Below are 18468 nucleotides of genomic sequence, written 5' to 3'. Positions count from 1 at the left end.
CCTTGTAAAATGCAATATTTGTTCTCTTTAATAAATTCTAGAGAATATGAACCTGGCCCAGTTAATTTTTCACATACGGACCTGGAATAGTCTAGTGAATCTTTGCTGCACTCCTTGGGGCAGTATATCCTCTGTAATATATGCAGCTTGAAATTGTTAAATAAATATTAAATAAATGAGGCTTTCTTTGCACCTTCTTGACCTTCGTGATTCTTTCCCTTCGTCATCAGTCACTTCAATCGCCTATACTTTTAACCTAACAAAAGAAATGCAGATGAAAGAACTGCAGATGCAGGTTTAAATCAAAAGTAGACACAACATGCTGGTGTAATTCAGCACGACATCTCTAGATCTCTAGAGAGAAGGAATGGGTGACGTTTCGGGTCGAGGCCCTTCTTCAGACTGATGTTGGGAGTGGGCGAGACAGATAGAATGTAGTCGGAGACAGTAAGACTGGTGGGAGAACTGGGAAGGGGGAGGGGATGGAGAGAGGGATAGCAAAGGCTATTTGAAGTTAGAGAAGTCAATGTTCATACCGCTTGGGTGCAAGCTACCACAGCAAAATATGTGGTGCTGTTCCTCCAATTTGCGAGACCATCGGTGAGACCAAGCGCAGGCTCGGCTATCGTTTCGCTGAACACCTCCGCTCAGTCCGCCTTAACCTACCTGATCTCCTGGTTGCTCAGCACTTTAACCCCCGCTCCCAATCTGACCTTTCTGTCCTGGGCCTCCTCCATTGTCAGAGTAAGGCCCAACGCATTGGAGAACAGTATCTCATATTTTGCTTGGGTAACTTACACCCCAGCGGTATGAATATTGACTTCTCTAACTTCATGATTTTGTCCAAATAATATTATTATATTATTATAATTATATTATATAATTATTATAATTTATAATAACATTAATATTATTTAAAATTATGACGTCCTTTGATTATTATAATATGATTCACGTATGAGCTATTTAGCATATTGTAACAGACCATTGAATAACTACCACCAAAAAACCCGTTAGGAATAAGTGATTTTACTGTGTATTCTATGTATTTCTGACTTAATCGGTGAAAGTGTTAAATGATTATTGGATAAATAAAACCATGCGTGCAACTGCAGAAAATGGATTTCAAAAGTTCATCACATTTCTGAAATTGGAAACCAATTTATACGGAAGCTTGGCTATTAACATGTTTGTTAACTTTAATTTTAACTTTATGAAACTTTTTCTTACAATGTAGCCCATACGTAATTGGAACCACCAACCAGCCAATCAAAACAACACCAAATCATGGCCTTCATCTAAGTTTCAGGTAAAGTACGGATTGATTGATTGATATATTTAGAAATGAATGTATTATGAATTAGTATTATGTTTACATATTCTATTGTACTGCAGCAAGCAAGAATTTAATTGTTTTATCTGGGACACTTGACAATAAAACACTCTTAACTCTTGAAAACATTGAGTAAATGTGCCATCGTTCCCTGTGGACTTGATTTAATTTTCATATTGGGTGCAAGTTTCTCAAATTCGATGAAGGAAACTGAAGGAGGAGCAGAGACACCTTTTGCTGGTTGTACCATGCACAAATATGCACAGATTTTTCAGCTGAGACTTTGCCAGATGTAGCATCTGCCTCAATGTAATGGCCTATAAAGTCAACCTTTTACAAGGATGGACACAAAGTGCCAGAGTAACTCAGCGAATCAGGCAGCATCTCTGGAGAAAAATGTTTGGTGACCTTTCAAGTCGGGACCATTCTTCAGACCCAATTTGAACCCTTCTTCGGGTTGAAGAAAGATCCTGACCCGAAACGTCCCCTATCCTTTCTCCAGAGATGCTGCCTGACCCGCTGAGTTACTCCAGCATTTTGTGTTCATCTTTGGAATAAAGCAGCATCTGCAATTCCTTCATATCACCTTTTACAAGGAGGAACTGCTGTTCAGCTTTTAACTCCCACTGAATCACGTCAACTGAAATACATAGATGACAAAGCAGGAAGTACAAAGGAAATACAATATGAATTATACTTAAATCATTGTCCAGGAAACAAAATAAATGGACATACAGGTGGAAATCATTAATCGACAGCAAAGAAAATTTAATTTTTCTGATTATAATCTGTAACAAAGGTTCCAAAAGTTCAAAGGTTATTTTATTGGTCACATACACCTAGATGTAGTGAAATCCTTCTTGCCAATGCAGCACATAAAGAAAGAATACAGACATAACAGTAATAAAGAAATTTAAACATAAAAACATCCCCCCACAATGGTTCCCATTATGAGGGAAGGCACAATGTCCAGTCCCCATCCCATGTCCACCCATAGTTGGGCCTATTGAGGCCTCCACAGTTGCCTTTACGGAGGCCCGATGTTCCAGGCCGTTCTCGCCGGGTGATGGTGCTCCAGCGTCGAGAGAATCCTCTCAGCGGCTTGGGAACCCTGGAATGACCGCTTCCCTTACCGGAAACCGCGGCTTCCGAAGCCAACAAGGCCGCGCCGGAAGGAGCTCCACCACTGGCGATCTCAGCGAGAGATCCCAGGCTCCCGATGTTAAGTACGGCGCCACCGCCTGCAGCTGGCCGCTCCACAGACCCGCAGCTCCACGATGTTTTTTCTCGGCGGTCTTCAGCTCACCGAAGCTCCAGCGCGGCGACCCGGGCAAGGCATCGCCCGCTCCGCTCCGCGATAGCGCTCCAGCGCTGTGTCGCCGCCGAAGCCGAGGTTCTGGGCGGTCGTCTCAGGAAACGCACCTCCAGGCCCGCTGGTAGGCCGCGAGGACGGGTCGAAGCTGCAGCCCGGAGAAAAGCTGCCTCTCCAACCAGGTAGGGACCCTGAAAAGTAGTTTCCCCCTTCCTTCCCCCCCCACCCCCCACATAAAAAATACTAGAACTCCAAAAACAAAACACTAAAACTCACTAAAAATAAAAAAGAGTGAAAAATTAACGCACAGGACGGCGCCCCCTAACACAGTGAGGAAGATGACTGCACTTTATTGCCTTCCATCACAGTGGGAACGTTGATTCCGTTGTGGGGGGGATGTTTATGTTAAACTCTATCATGTATTGTGTTCTTTTTATTCGTATGGCTGTATGGTAACTCAAATCTCACTGTACCAATTGGTGCATGTAACAGTAAATGTAACTTGAACTTGCTTAACTAATTTTCCTTAGCAAATTCACGTGATAAGAACAGAATTAGGCCATTCAAGTCTACTCCGCCATTCAAATCATGGCATATCTATCTTTCCCTCTCAACCCCATTCTCCTGCCTTTTCCCCATAACCCCTGACACTCTTGGCGACCATTCCAAGAGACACTCTTGGAATGGCCGCGGGACTCTGCGAGCGCACGCCGGGGGCTCTAACACCAAGACCCGGTGTGCGACCTCGCACCACCCGGCGTGGCTTTAATGGCCGCGGGATAATCGCCATCGCCAGCCGGGGGCTTTGACTTTGACTCTGACATCGGGGGGGGTGGGGAGAGTGCAGTGGAGAGATAAGTTTATTTGGCCTTCCATCACAGCAATGTGATGGATGTTTATGTAAATTATGTTGTGTCTTGGGTCTATTTGTTTGTAATGTATGGCTGCAGAAACGGCATTTCGTTTGGACCTCAAGGGGTCCAAATGACAATTAAATGTATCTTGTATCTAACTAATCAGGAATCTATCTATCTCTGCTTAAAAATATCCATTGACTTGGCCTCCACAAATGAGACTCTACTAGTCCCACCTGCCTGTGCTTTTTCCATCTTCCTTGTAACTCAGGGGTTCTCAACTTTTTTCGTCCCGTTTACCCCTGGCAACTTTAATAGCGCATAACAATGTTATTTCACTTATTTATGAACAACTACTGATGAACAGATACCGGTATACCAGAACCAAACACAGTCAGTCAATGAGAAAAATTATGTACAAATCTAGAATCAATAAATTTACCCCTTGGGAAGGCGAAAGTTACCCCAGGTTGGGAACCCTTGTCGTAACCCATCCAATCCATGTGCCTGTCTAAATGTTGCTTAAACAATGTAATAGTACCTGCCTCAACTACCTCCTCTGGCAGCTCGTTCCATACTCCCACCAACTTTTGCATAAAAAAGTTATTTTTCAGGTTCCCAGTAAATCTTTCCCCTTCACCTTATGCCTATGTCCTCTGGTTCTCAATTCCCCAACTCTGTGCAAGAGACTCTGCGCGTTTACTAGACCTGGTCATCTCACGATTTTGTACACCTCTCTGAGATCACACCTCATCCTCCTGGAATAGAGTCCCAGCCTGCTCAACCTCTCCCTATAGCCCAGGCTCTCGAATCCTGGGGGGGAGAGGGAATGCAGGGGGTTACTAGAAATCACACTGCTGGGTTGTACGCTAAGTTGATGGACTCCACAGCCACAGTATATTTGTAATTGTGGCTATGGGATGATTAGATTTCTTTGAATTGATGCAATAACTGCCGGGGCAGAGCAAGAGTGGACTGCTTTTATAAATCACAATGTTGTGTGCAGTATTTTCCTTGTAAGAAGCTATTTTCCATGGGATTTTCTGAAATTGCAAATGAAAATGATGGAATAACCTGCAACTTTAATCACTAGGTTGGTCCCATTTTCGAACAATGCGGAACCCGCCAACGGATTCCTTAGTCGCTACTTACAGCGAAAGTTGATTGAGTCGGAGAACGTTGCAAATGCAAACAATAACGAAATCCTCAACATTCTCAACTGGGTGCCCAAGTTATGGTATCATCTACACACGTTTCTGGAAATGCACAGTACATCTGACTTCCTCATAGGTAGGTGCTACTAAATGGATGATATTAGAACATGGTTAATAAACATCAGAAAATGTTTATGTCTATCATTATGATAGTCACAGTCTTACAGCGTGGAAACAGGCCCTTCGGCCAAACTTGCCCACACCGGCCAACATGCCCCATCTACAGTAGACCCATTTGCCTGCATTTGTCTTATACAGTATCCCTCTAAACTTGTCCTGTCCATGTACCTGTCTAAATGTTTCTTAACCGTTGCGATAGTAATGATGTATATGCATTTGATGTGAAATCTAAATCATTCATGGAAATCAATGTTGAATTCTTCAATTTAAAGTGTTACCTCCCCTCTCTCTTAGTTTAGTTTATAGATACAGTGCAGAAACTGGCCCATCCGCCCACCATCCGCTCCGACCAGCGATCCTCGTACACTAACACTATCCGATACACAAGGAACAATTTTTACCAAAGCCAACTAACCAACAATCTTTGGAGTGTGTGAGGAAACAAACTCACCGGGAGAACGTACAAACTCCGTACAGACACCGCCCGTAGTCGGGATCGAACCTGCAGCTCTGACACTAAGGGAGCAACGCTACCGCTCTATCATAAGAGTATGTTATAGTGTTGAGTCATACAGCACGGCTACAGACACTTTAACCCAATTGTGCGGCATGATGGCGCAGTGGTGGAGTTGCTGCCTTACAGCGCCAGAGACCCGGGTTCGATTCTCACTACGGGTGCTGTCTGTACGGAGTTTGTACATTTGCCCAGTGACTACGTGACTCTTCCCCTGGTGCTCCAGTTTCCTCCCACACTCCAAAGACGTCCAGGTTTGTAAATTAGTTGGCTTTGGTTAAAAATAGAAAGTGTGAGAGAAAGTGTGAGGGTGTGACTTTGTGAGAAAGCGAATGTGAGAGAGAGGGTGTGCGTGAGAGTGTGTCAGAGTGTGTGAGTGTGCAAGAGAGAGGGTGTGTCTGAGGGAGAGTGTGTGAGAGAGTGAGTGTGTGTGTGAGTGTGAGAGAGAGAGAGTGTGAGTGAAGAGACCGTGTTCCACTTGTATATGGAGTGAGAGTTTGCTGCCCCTGTACGAATATCTGAAGGGGCTGCTCCTCAAGTTTTGGTTGCATTTTAGTCCCACGATCCTGGTGTTTGGGCACAGGGCAGGGAGTGGAGAGGGCTGATCGGGAAGGTGGGATCTCCCTGGGCCTAGCCAAGATGGCCATTTGCGGGTCCAGGCAGCGGGCGGTCGATGGCCACGCCAGAGATGGCTGCATGCCCCTCTTCCGGGCCTACGTCCATGCTCGCATGTTCCTGGAGAGGGAACACGTAGTGTCCATGGGGACTCTAGAGGCCTTCCCTCAACGCTGGTCGCCACGGGGAGTCGAGAGCGTTGTAGATAAAGATTGGGCCATTGTACTATAATGACTGCTTGATGTATTGTGACCATTGAACGTTTATGTGCTTTTGGTACACTGTAATATGCAATTGTTGAATAAAGTTCTTGGAATGGAAAAAAAAGGTGTGAGTGTGTGAGAGAGTGTGCATGTGTGTGAGAGAGAGAGGATGTGTGTGAGAGAGTGTGCATGTGTGTGAGAGAGTGTGCATGTGTGTGAGAGAGAGAGGGAGAGAGCGAGAAAGACAGAGTGCAAGTATAGGTTTCGGCAAACATGTAGATAGGTAGTAATTTAGGGCAAGGAACTGACTAGCTTTTCACAGCTGCTCTTGTTCTTTATTCTTTAAAAACATTTATTTCTATAATTATATTGAACAGCTGATAACTCCAGTGCTTGGATTTGAGTCCAATCCAATTAAATCTAACACAATTGCAGGTTAATAATGTGACATTGTTGTCAGAGACACTATATTGCATCACATTGCATACCATTGTTGGCACATACCTTCTACTGCCATTGAATATTGAATGAAAATATTAAAGATATTCAGCCAGATATCCCCAGTGGTTAGGTTTTCTTAAAATGAAGTATAAGACCAAACGTAGACTCGGCGATTATTTCGATGAACACCTACGCTCAGTCCGCCTTGGCCCGGTTGCTAAGCACTTTAACTCCATTTTCCATCCCCACACTGACCTTTCTGTGATGGTCTTATCCCCTAATCAGAGTGAGGCCACACATAAATTGGAGAAACAGCACCTCATTTCACTTGGGTAGTTTACAATGCAGCAGTATGATTGATTTCTCTAATTTCAAGTCACCTTGCATTCCCTCTCTCTTTCTCTGTTCCTCCCCCACCCTGATCATCCAGCTTGTTTCAGTGTTTGTACCCCCTCGTAATCAGCTCTTCCACAGCCAACAATGGACCATTGTGGACTCCACCTTTCCTGGGTCATCCTTGCCGGCTCTGATTTGTTCTACAACTTTTCATGTTTCTAGTTCCCATCACCCCTGACTCTCAGTCCCAAGAAGAGTCTTGACCCAAAACTTCACCTATTCCTTTTCTCCAGAGATGCTGCCTGTCTCGTTGAGTTACCACCATTTTGTGTCTATGTATGAGTGTACAAAATTTGATACCATCCGCAGGTAAAAAATTAGGCATGTAATGAATGGAGCAGAGGTATTAAACAGCTGTTTAGCCAATGAGTAGAAACAAGGAACTGCAGATGCTGGTTTACATAAAAGGATACAAAGTGCTGGAGTAACCCAGTGGGTCATGCAGCATCTCTGGCGAACTTGGATAGGTGACATTTCAGTTCATGGCCCTTCTTCAGACACCTGACCTGAAACATCACCTATCCATGTTCTCTAGAGATGCTGCCTGACCTGCTGAGTTACTGCAGCACTGTGTGTCCTTTTCTTTTGCCAATGAGTTAACTTTAGCAGACATTTAAAGTTCAAAGGGCCACAAAGTGCTGGAGTAATGCCCCTGTCCCACTTAGGAAACCTGAACGGAAACCTCTGGAGACTTTGCGCCCCACCCAAGGTTTCCTTGCGGTTCCTGTAGGTTTTTGTCAGTCTCCCTACCTGCTTCCACTACCTGCAACCTCCGGCAACCACCTGCAACCTCCGGGAACCGCACGGAAACCTTGGGAGGGGCGCAAAGTCTCCAGAGGTTTCCGTTCAGGTTTCCTAAGTGGGACAGGGGCATAACTCAGCGGGTCAGGCAGCATATCTGGAGGATATCGATAGTTGACGTTTCGGATTGAGACCCTTTTCTTCAGACTGATGGTAGGAGAGGAGAAGAAAGCTGGAAACATGGAGGAGGCAGGACAAAGCAAGGCAGATAATAGGTCAACATAGGCGAGGGGGGGGCTTTGATAGGCAAATAATTATAACAACAGCAGAGATAAGATAGGAAGGAAGGTGTGAGGCAGGTTTGAAGAGTTACTCATTGTAAAGCCATGGATTTGTTTATTGTAGACATAGACTTATTCAATTTGGCTTATTAAGTTTCAAGGCAAGAGTTTAAGATATATCGTAGCCACTGTGATGCATTAACATTATATTTTATTAATTGTCTTCTCTTTTATTTCTTCTCTTCCAGGTCCTTGCTTTTTCCTATCTTCTCCTGTCAACATGGCTGAATTTAGAGAATGGTTTATTGACCTGTGGAATTATTCCATTCTCCCTTATCTTCAGGAAGGCGTTAATGATGGTGTTAAGGTGATTATTTATATTAATGATACAGATATGCCAGTCATTGTTTAAAATCAAATTGAATGTTTATGTCATACAATATAACCTTCATGGGTCCCTCACCTGAAATGATTGCAATAAAATATTTTTTCGCACAAAGGGTAGTGGGTGTATGGAACAAGCTGCCAGTCGAGGCAGTTGAGGCTAGGACTATCCCAACATTTAACAACAGTTAGACAGGTACATGGATCGGACAGATTTGGAGGGACCAAGCGCATGCAGGTGGGACTAGTGTAGCCGGGACATGTTTGCCTGTGTGGGCAAGTTGAGCTGAAGGGCCTGTTTTCACACCGTTTCACTCTATGACTATAACTTTGGCCATCAAAATTATTAAAGGAAGACTGTTGAAGCAGTAACAAAGGACCATGCAAGTATATATTTTTAATTTAAAGAATGATAAAGCAAATGTTTTTTTTAATGAAATAAAATTTACTAATCCACTTGGTTAGCACGGTGAAATTAGCTCCTTTCATTCTATTGTATAGTTAATGTTTAAAATAGTACCCCATTAAGCAGTTTCCAATTTTCCAGCGAGATTATTGAGGCAGTACATTGATGGGGTTATGAAAGGTCAGGCAGGAGTCTCCAGTCTTTGGGATAGTGGCCTTGGCTCTGTTCCTTCCAAGATAGTCCTGGCAAGGGATATAGGTCGACTGAAAATTAAAGTCCTGAATTGGGGGAATTAGACACATTTTGATATCGTGCTTGAGGTGTGTGGGTGAGAGTGTGTGTGGGTGAGAGTATGTGTGAGTGAGTGTGTGTAAGGGTGTGAGTGACCGTGTGAATGTATGTGGGAGACAGAGTATGTGTGTGTCTGTTGAGAGAGTTGTGTGGGAATGCATGTGAGAGAGTGCATATGAGTGAAAGTGTGAGTGAGAGTAGGTGAGTGAGAGAGTTGTGTGCTTGACAGTGTGTGTGAGAGTGTATGTGTGGGAAAAAGTGTGTGTGTCGAGAGTGTGTGTGCGGAGAGCTTGTATGAGTGTGTGTGTCTGTAGAATGTGTATATGTGAATATGTGTAAGTCTGAGTGACTGGCAGAAATAAATTGGGAGCAGTTACTTGTGGGTAATTCAATAGAGAGAGACTTAAGGGGCTGTCCCACTTGGACGACCTAATTGGCGAGTTTAGAAGAGTTTGAAAAAATGTCATGTTGAAGACCTCCTTCGACTATGCAGAAGACCTCCTTCCACCTCCTTCAACTATGTTGAAGACCAGCTTCAACTAGCTACGACTAACTTCGGGAAAATTAGACACCGAATAATGGAGAGTGAAGACAACTTCCTTCGACCTCCCTTCGACTATGATGAAGACTATCTATGACTATCTTCGACTACCTGTGATTACCTTCAACTACCCTGGATTACCTACGACTAACATGCCAACCTACTACGACTAAACCTACGAGTAAAAAAACTTGATTTTTCCATTGGTGACCTTATTTTACTCGCGGGCATTTTTCAACACGTTGAAAAATATGCTGTGACCTAGCTGAGGCCTCGAGTATGTGGGGATTACTCTCAAGCATGAAGGAAAGTTACAAAGACCTCCTAGGACCTCGTGTCGACCATGCTGCGAGTATGAGTCGAGGGCAAACTCGCCAGAACGCCTGGATTGGTTCACCCAAGTGGGGCAGGCCTTTTAAAAATGAAATAGTGAGAATTGAGAACCAATGTGTGTCTGGAAGTAGGAAGGCAAGCTCTGAAGATCCTGAATGTGAAGGAATATCAACAGAAATTCCTTCACAGAGAGAGAAGCATGTGGCAGGTTGGGCATAGTGAAAACAAGTGAGGCTCCTCAGGAGAATGGAATGTACAAAGAGTCACTTAGAAATAGTTAAAAACTGCCTGTGTTTTTTGTACATGGGCTCACATCATTTAAGAAATATCTGTATATGCACTTGAATTGCCAATGCAAAGAAGACAGTGGGTAAATGTGCTGATATATGAACCACTTTAGGTAAGTTGGACAAAGCAATGGGGACGGTGGCCATAGGGACTTTTCTGTGCTGTTGGACTCTGAGCGAGGTGGCCAAAAATGACGGCCGTAGGTGGCGGCGTACTCTCGGAAACCGCAGCACAGAAAGCCAAAACCGGTCAAGAACAGAGTTTTAGTAATACAGGTGCACAACCTTTTATCCGAAAGCCTTGGGACCAGACACTTGTCGGATTTCAGACATTTTCGGATTTCCGAATGGAAGATTTTTAGCGTAGATTAAGTAGGTAGCGCGGGCGGCTTGAAAAGTCTGGAGCAGCTGCCTCCTCCCCGGAGACCGGGAGAATCATTGCATAAATGTTAGTCAGTTAGTTTGGAGGGATTTTATGTGGTGGTGGTGGAGTAGGGGTGAAGGGGGAAACTTTAATTCTTAGTCCCCTACCTGGTCGGCGACTCCCAACCTCGCGGAGCTGGGGGCTCCGTCCGGCCGCGGGCGGCGCCGGTTGGAGCTCCGACCCCGGCAACTCTACCCCTGGCTGCGCGGCTCCAAATCCAGCGACGCTCCGCGAATGTTGGGAGTCGGCGGCCACAGCGCTCCGGAGCTTGCCGCACGGCGACCCGGTAAGGCATTGCCCGCTCCCCGCTGGTATCCCAGCGCTGCGACGCCACCGACTCCCAACATTCGCGGAGCTGGGGCGTCCGGCCGCGGGCCGCGCTGGATTTGGAGCGCCTCGCAGCCAGGGGTAGAGTTGCCGGGGTCGGAGCTACAACCGGCGCCGCCCGCAGCCCCACCGGCCACAGCGCTGCGGAGCTTACTGCACGGCGACCCGGTAAGGCATTGACCGCTCCCCGCCTCTCCGACCAGGTAGGGGACTAAGAATTAAAGTTTACCCCTTCACCCCCCCTTCACATAAAAGCCCTCCAAACTAACTGACTAACATTTAAGCAATGATTTACAGATGTTTAAGCGTCTCCCGGTCTCCGGGGAGGAGGCAGCCGCTACAGTAGTACAGACCTGGGTTGACCGTGGGTCGTTTCGGGTCAAGTTTGGCGCCAAACGCGAGCTTTGGTGCGCAGACGACATCTGGAAAAAATGGCCGGTTTTCGGAGTTTTTCGATTTCCGGAACTCCGGATAAAAGGTTATGCACCTGTATAGATGTTTCTCTTGGACCAGGGAGCACCTTTTGATGAATAAACCGTTTATGACGTAGATGAGGAGAAATTTCTTCGGACTGAAGAGAAGAAAGTAGCCTTTGGGTTGTGGAGCCTCCGGTCACGGAGTTTATTCAAAACAGATCAATAGCTTCTGAATATTAAGAAAATCAAAGTGTATGCCACTGAGATAGACGATCAGCTATGACCTTGATAACTGCTGAAAGGCCAGATCAGTTTGTTTGAGTTTAGTTTATTGGACTGCAGCTCCTTCTATATTCTTGTGCTGCCTAAAAAGGAAGAGAGGAACTGTAATTAAATTAAGTGAAGCGGTTGTATACATTTTAAAAAGCCCTTTGACAACTTTGCTAGCAATCGGGTGGCTGGCTACAGAGGAAGCAATGATTCACAAATGAGAGAGCACTCGTAATTCCTAATCACTTAAAAACAGACTGTAGTATCTGGTGAATGGTAAAAGATTTGATTGCATTTCAACATTCGTAATGTAAGGACTAGTTAGGAAGAAAACAGTGAATGTGATTATATACGAAATGAATTCATACTTTGAAGAGATAATTTGTAATGATAATAGCAAAATCCGCAAAATGATCTTGACAACCATATATATTTACAGTGCCTTTGGCATATTAAGACGCTTTATTGGAACTATATATAACTAGATTTTCACCAGGAGAAGTAAAGGCTGATGTTTGACACATGGAGCATCTTAAAATGAAGAGACAGAGACAGAGGGATGAGGAGGGATTGTTGATGGCTCTGATCCCGGCCAATTTGATGAAGGTCCATCCTTGAGCATTGGTGTTGTTGAGGTTGGGACACCCAAGAAGCCAGAATAGGAATTATTCATGTGATAATGTATCTAGGTGAGAACCCCAATCTATGACAGGTGGATAGACGTGTTAAACAGATTTGCAAAATCCTATTCTTATTCTGACCTTTCTGTCCTGGGCCTCCTCCACTGTCAGAATGTGGCCACACACAAATTGGAGGAAAGGCTTCTCACATTTTGCTTGGGCAGTTTACAACCCAGAGGTATGAATGTAGTCCATGGCGGACTGAGCAAAGGTGGTCAGGAAAATGATTGCCCAGTCTGCATGAGTCATAAGATCATCAGTGATAGGAGTAGAATTAGGCATTCGGCCCATCAAGTCTACTCTGCCATTCAATCATGGCTGATCTATCTCTTCCTGTTAACTGCCATTCTCCTGCCTTCTCCCCATAACCCCTGACATCTCTACTAATCAAAAATCTATCTACCTCTGCCTTAAAAATCTCCACTGACTTGTCCTCCACAGCCTTCTGTGGCCTTCCAGAAGAGGGGGTAGGATCAATGTATTAAACAACCAGCCTCTTCACAACAAACATCAGGCTCTTGAACACAGCATAACATTAAACTATAACCATGTTATAATGCAGCCTTTGGTTGCACTAACAAATTTGGATATTTTTGCACTGGTATTATTGATTGAATTTTTAAAATTATATATGTACCTGTATGTATTGCGTTACAGGCCTGTTATGCAGTTGCAAATTAGAATTCCATTGTTCTGTTGTCAGTACACATGGCAATTTAACCCTCTTGATTTTAAACTGTAAATACAAAACAGTATGTGTTTCTATTTATGAGAGAGTGTTCACATTCAAGTATTCTGCTTCCCATTACTTTATTCTCCCTCAATCAATTTGTCTCTGAGTTTGTGTACAAATGCCATGACTGTTCCATGAATTAGGTCCACATTTGCTATGACTAAAATCGACCACTACTTCCAACTAACACTCAAATTTGATTGTTTCTCATTAGTTACATTCTTTGTGGAGATTATGAATTGATGTCACCCAAGGACACCCATGCTTTGCAAATGTCGATTTATTGTATTTATTTAATACACATTATTATGGACTAATTTGGGGGGGGGGGGGGGGAACTAAAGACGTGGGGGATAAAAACATTCCAAGACAAGACAGTGAAAAGATGTTGAACAGCTGTTTTCCCATCAAGAGAGCTTTGTACTTCATTCAATAAGATCTAACCATCTTTCAGAAGTTATAATCTATGTTTACTACTGCCCAAAGCTGTTGGGAAGATTACACATATTCAAGAGTCAAGAGTGTTTTATTGCCATATGACCCAAAACAGAACAATGAAATTCTTACCTGCATCAGCACGACAGATATGTAAACATAGTACTCAGTAGACATCTTAATAAACAATAAAAATTTCAATACATGAAAACAAATGAACAATATAGTGCAAGGGTTTTTTAAAAAACCAATCCCCCCAGGTCTAGTACGATCAAGGTAGTTCATAATTTGGAGTTTAGTTGAAGTTCGTAGTGATCAATAGCCTGATGGTTGTTGGAGAGAAGCTAACTCTGAGCATGGATGTTACAGTTTTCAAGTTCTTATACCACCTTCCCAAAGGGACATTAAGAGCATGGCCAGGGTGGTGTGGGTCTCTGATGATGCTGACTGCCTTTTTGAAGCAGCGACTCCTGTAGACCCCTTCGATGGTGGGGAGGTCAGTACCTGTGATGCACCACTTTTTGCAATCTTCTTTGTTCATGGGCGTTCAAGTTGCTGAGCCAGGCTATGATGCAACCAGTCACTTTGCTCACCACCTTACACCTGTAGAAGTTTTAGAGAGTATCTGTTGACATATAGAATCTCCTCAATCTTTTAAGGAAGTATAGACACTCCCTGGTATACGTAATAGGCGACTTATGTAAACTCGTACTTACGTAAGCAATTTGTTAAGCCCACTGCTTTATTTCTGAGTTGCGTGTCTCGTAGTCTCAGTAGCTGTTCTCACGGATGATCCCACATCGCCTCCGCCATGCAGCTCCCACATGGTCTCCGCGTCAGAGCTCCTACGTGGTCTCCACCTTGGAGCTCCAACATGCTCTCTAGGTTGGAGCTCCCAATATGGTCTTGAGTCGGAGCTCCCCCATGGTCTCTGTGTCCGAGCTTCCCCTGTGGTTTCTGTGTCGGAGCTCCCAAAGCTCCACAGGATGAAACCCTTACATAAGTCGGGGAGTGTCTAGATTTGGGTGGAAATCGCTTTTAAAACACGGGGGGGGGGGGACGACACAATTTCCTGGTAGCCCGATGACAAGTGTGCATGACAAGTTTTGACAACTAACAATTTTATCTCTTCCCGCCCCCCCCTTACACACACACACATCTTACTTACCATCACGGAGTTGGCTGACTTCCGTGGCTGTGGTGGCGTTGCGACTGCGACTCGACTTTGGAGGCTCGCAGGTCCCTGGTTGGCGACTGATTTTCGGGAGTTCCAGGAACAACAGCAGCTTCTTCCGCCCCAAATCGTGGGGCTTGAATTGGCCTGATCGTGGGGCCTTTCAGCGCCCGGCGTGGCTTAAAATCGGCCGCGGGATTTACCATTGCCCGGCGGGGGCTCCAACATCGAGAGCCGTGATGCAGCAGTTTGACTGCCTGACCACAGGAGAAGAAGCAGGGAAGAGATAACATGGGGGGGATTGTCCCCAACTCTCAAGAAATGGGGGGGGGGGGGGGGGACAAGCCCCTCCCCCCACCCCCACCCTCTTGGGATTTCCACCCATGTCTATAGAGGCAACAGGCAGTATTTAAATAAACCACTGCAAGCAACATGTTACATACACATCTCATGGGAAATCAAATTGAGAATTAAAATTGACCATAGAAATACTTGATGGGTTTCTACATGAATTCCCGACGTGTGTCTACATTTTGGGACATTTTCTGAGCTGTTGGGTATAATTACTGGAATGCATTTTCTTTTTTTTAAATTTCATTTTAGACCTATGGAAGAAAAGCAGTGTGGGAAGACCCTGCCAAATGGGTGCAGGATACTCTACCTTGGTCAACTGCCCCACAAGACCGCTCCAAGATCTTCCATTTGCCTCCTCCAAGCATAGGATCCCATGTTACTGGACCTCCTGCAGATGAAAGAAAGATCAAAGAGACAGCACCAACGTCAATTGAATCTGACCCACTTGTAAGCAGTGTAACATTGTTTTATTATTTATATCAATCGATGGATAGTAATCAATCAATAGTGCTTGAACACAAAAGGCTGGAGTAACTCAGCGGGTCAGACTGCCTCTCTGTCGAAAATGAATAGGTGATGTTGCCTGCCTGACCAGCTGGGTTACTCCAACTTTTTGTGTCTATCTTCGGTTTAAACCAGCATCTGCAGTTCCTTCCTACAGAATCAATGGTGCTTTATTGTCACATGTGCAAAACGCAATTGAATTCTGTTTCAATTTGCTCGATTTGACGCCTGCCAAAGTTCCAAAGCTTGTGTGCGCGGTCTTTATTGCTGGTGATATTCTGAATATACTAACAATAGAGTGAAAGTAGGCACGCATATCAAATGTTGAAATAGCAGTTTATACCTGTGTTTACTTTTACTGTTGAATTAAAAATATTAGTGAAATATTAGTTAATTGGAAAAAATACATATTTTAACTGAAAGAATTGCTCTTCTTTGCATAATGCTTTAAAATCTTTAAGATCTGTTTACAGCTGCCCAGTTATTTAGATTGGATCTCGGTTTTTCATTTCTCTTGAAAACTGGCACTTTCAGCAGTGAATCATTGTTCACCAAACACTGAAATATCAAGTGTGAACAGAAGATGATGGAACCACTCAACACGTCAGGTGGCATCTGCAGAATTTGAAACGGTTATTGTTTTAGGTTGAAGATGAGTTAAACCTGAAAGGTTCTAACTAATGATGTGTCTTTGACCTAACGTGTTAACACTGTTTCCCTTTCCGCTGAAGACTAAATAGAGAGGGTCAAATAAGCTGTATCTATAATCATAAGATCATCAGATATAGGAGTAGAATTAGGGCATTCGCCCATTGAAACTGCTCTGCCATTCGATTATGGCTGATCTATTTTTGCCTCTCAGCCCCATTCTCCTGCCTTCAACCCATAATCTTTGAAACCCTTACTAATCAAGAACGTACCAATCTCTCTTTAAAAATACACAATGACTTGGCCTCCACTACCGTCTGTTGCAATGATTTCACAGATTCACCACTGTCTGGTTAAAGAAGTTCCTCCTTATCTCCATTCTAAAGGTACATCCTTTTATTCTGAAGCTGTGCCCTCTGGCCTGTGACTTTCCCACTACTGGTAACATACTCTCCAAGTCCACTCTAGACAGTTCATTTTTTGGTAGTTTTTATTGAGATCACACCTATCCTTCAGGCCCAGAACCATCAAATGTTCCTTAAATGTTAACCCAATAATCCCTGAATCATTCTTGTAATCATCCTCTGGAACCTCTCCAATGCCAGCAAATCCTTCCTCAGAAATGGGGACCAAAACTGCTCATAATAATCCAAATGTGGTTTGAATAGTGCCTTATAAAACGTCAACATTACATCCTTAATTTTATCATCTTGACTTCATTGGGACTTCCACACAGATCGGCGGGTCGACTTTGCCCTCTGTGGCCGGGGTTCTGTAACTCTGACTGTGCCAGAGCCTTCAGATCCGTTCCCATAGCCAACTTCCGAGGCTGACTTTGCGGGCTGACATCTTGGCTCCTAGGCATACCCGTTCCAAAACCATTAGACTCCTCTCGGAGACCGCCACCACTGTTGGTCCAGCAAAACGGATAACCCAGAAAGGCTCTGGAACCAAGTGATACCGGAAAATCAGTGGTGGACATGTACTAACATTCCATTTAGCTTTTATAATAATAATAATAATAATGTTTATTTATATACCACTTTTCAACAAAACCAATATTTGAACCAAAGTGCTTTACAGAGATTGATTAAATTAATTGAACAGATCAAATGTCAATAAATCCATACAAAACAAAAAAGAGAAAAAGAAAAGAAAAAAAAAAAAAAAAAAAAAAAAAAAAAAAAAAAAAAAAAAAAGAAAAAAAAAAGGAACCTTTAACAAAATCAGCAGACATTGGTACCACAAAGGAAGACGCTTAGAATGAATTTCAACCAGAGAGTAGGAGGAGAGTCTCGTGAAAAGGAGTAATGGTTTATAAATGACTTGCCAGCTGAACTCACACATCTTATTCCACTGTGAAGTATTTTTGGAATACATTGATTTTTAACTACACATAATTTAATGTTTCTGCATTAAGGAACAATAATGTGCATTATATTCCATATGATTTGACTAGGAGCTGCTTATTTATTCAACAAAAAATGAGATTACTAGGGGTTCCAAGTAACATTAAATACAAATTCCCTAGCAGGTATTTTTTCTAATAACCCTTAAAGCAATTTTTTTTTAAGAGGTAAATTGTGTTTGCTTATAATATACATATTTGAAGTTACAATTCAGTAAAATAATACATTGATATTTTTGTATCTAATTAGTTTGGCGTACACTGTAATATACATAAAATCATGAGAAGAATAGATCGGGTAGATCTCTTGCCCACAGTAGGTGAATCGAGACCAGTGGACACAGGTTTAAGTTGAAGGGGAAAAGATTTAATAGGAATCTGAGGGGTTTCACACAAAGGGTGGTGGGTGTATGGAACAAGCTGCCAGAGGAGGTAGTTGAGGCTGGGACTATCCCAACATTTATGAAACAGTTAGACAGGTACATGGATAGGACAGGTTTGGTGGAATATGGACCAAACGCGGGCGGGTAGGACTAGGACATGTTGGCCGGTGTGGGTAAGTTGGGCCGAAGGGCCTGCTTCCACGCTGTATGACTCTGACTCTATAGGATCATTATATTTATCCTTAAAATCATGTGGTCAGAATTTATGGTCAGCAACAAGCATTGATTTTCAGTGCTAACTTCAAATAAATCCCAAAACGGCCTGGAGAAATCCGGACAGCTGCACTGTCTCAGCTTTTCCTGGCAATCCCTGCAGCGTCGTGTATTTTGACCACATGTTGAAGGTTGAGAGTGATCAGAACAGACTCCTCTTACATACAGCGAGT

General features: G+C 43.7%; 1 protein-coding gene across 1 annotated transcript in view; it reads left to right on the top strand.

Annotated features, from left to right (window-relative positions):
• Positions 1–18468, top strand: part of LOC129708650 (neuron navigator 1-like) — a 512158-nt gene that overhangs the window by 478371 nt on the left and 15319 nt on the right. The window contains exons 32-35 of the mRNA XM_055654539.1: positions 1238–1309; positions 4593–4789; positions 8273–8391; positions 15329–15526. Of these exons, the coding sequence (XP_055510514.1) occupies positions 1238–1309; positions 4593–4789; positions 8273–8391; positions 15329–15526 (586 nt within the window). The remainder of the gene's footprint in view (positions 1–1237; positions 1310–4592; positions 4790–8272; positions 8392–15328; positions 15527–18468) is intronic.

Source organism: Leucoraja erinacea, chromosome 24 (genome assembly GCF_028641065.1).
Source record: "Leucoraja erinacea ecotype New England chromosome 24, Leri_hhj_1, whole genome shotgun sequence".
Classification (NCBI taxonomy): domain Eukaryota; kingdom Metazoa; phylum Chordata; class Chondrichthyes; order Rajiformes; family Rajidae; genus Leucoraja; species Leucoraja erinaceus.
The sequence above is the reverse complement of the archived record's forward strand: the minus strand, read 5'-3'. Positions and strand labels throughout refer to the sequence as shown.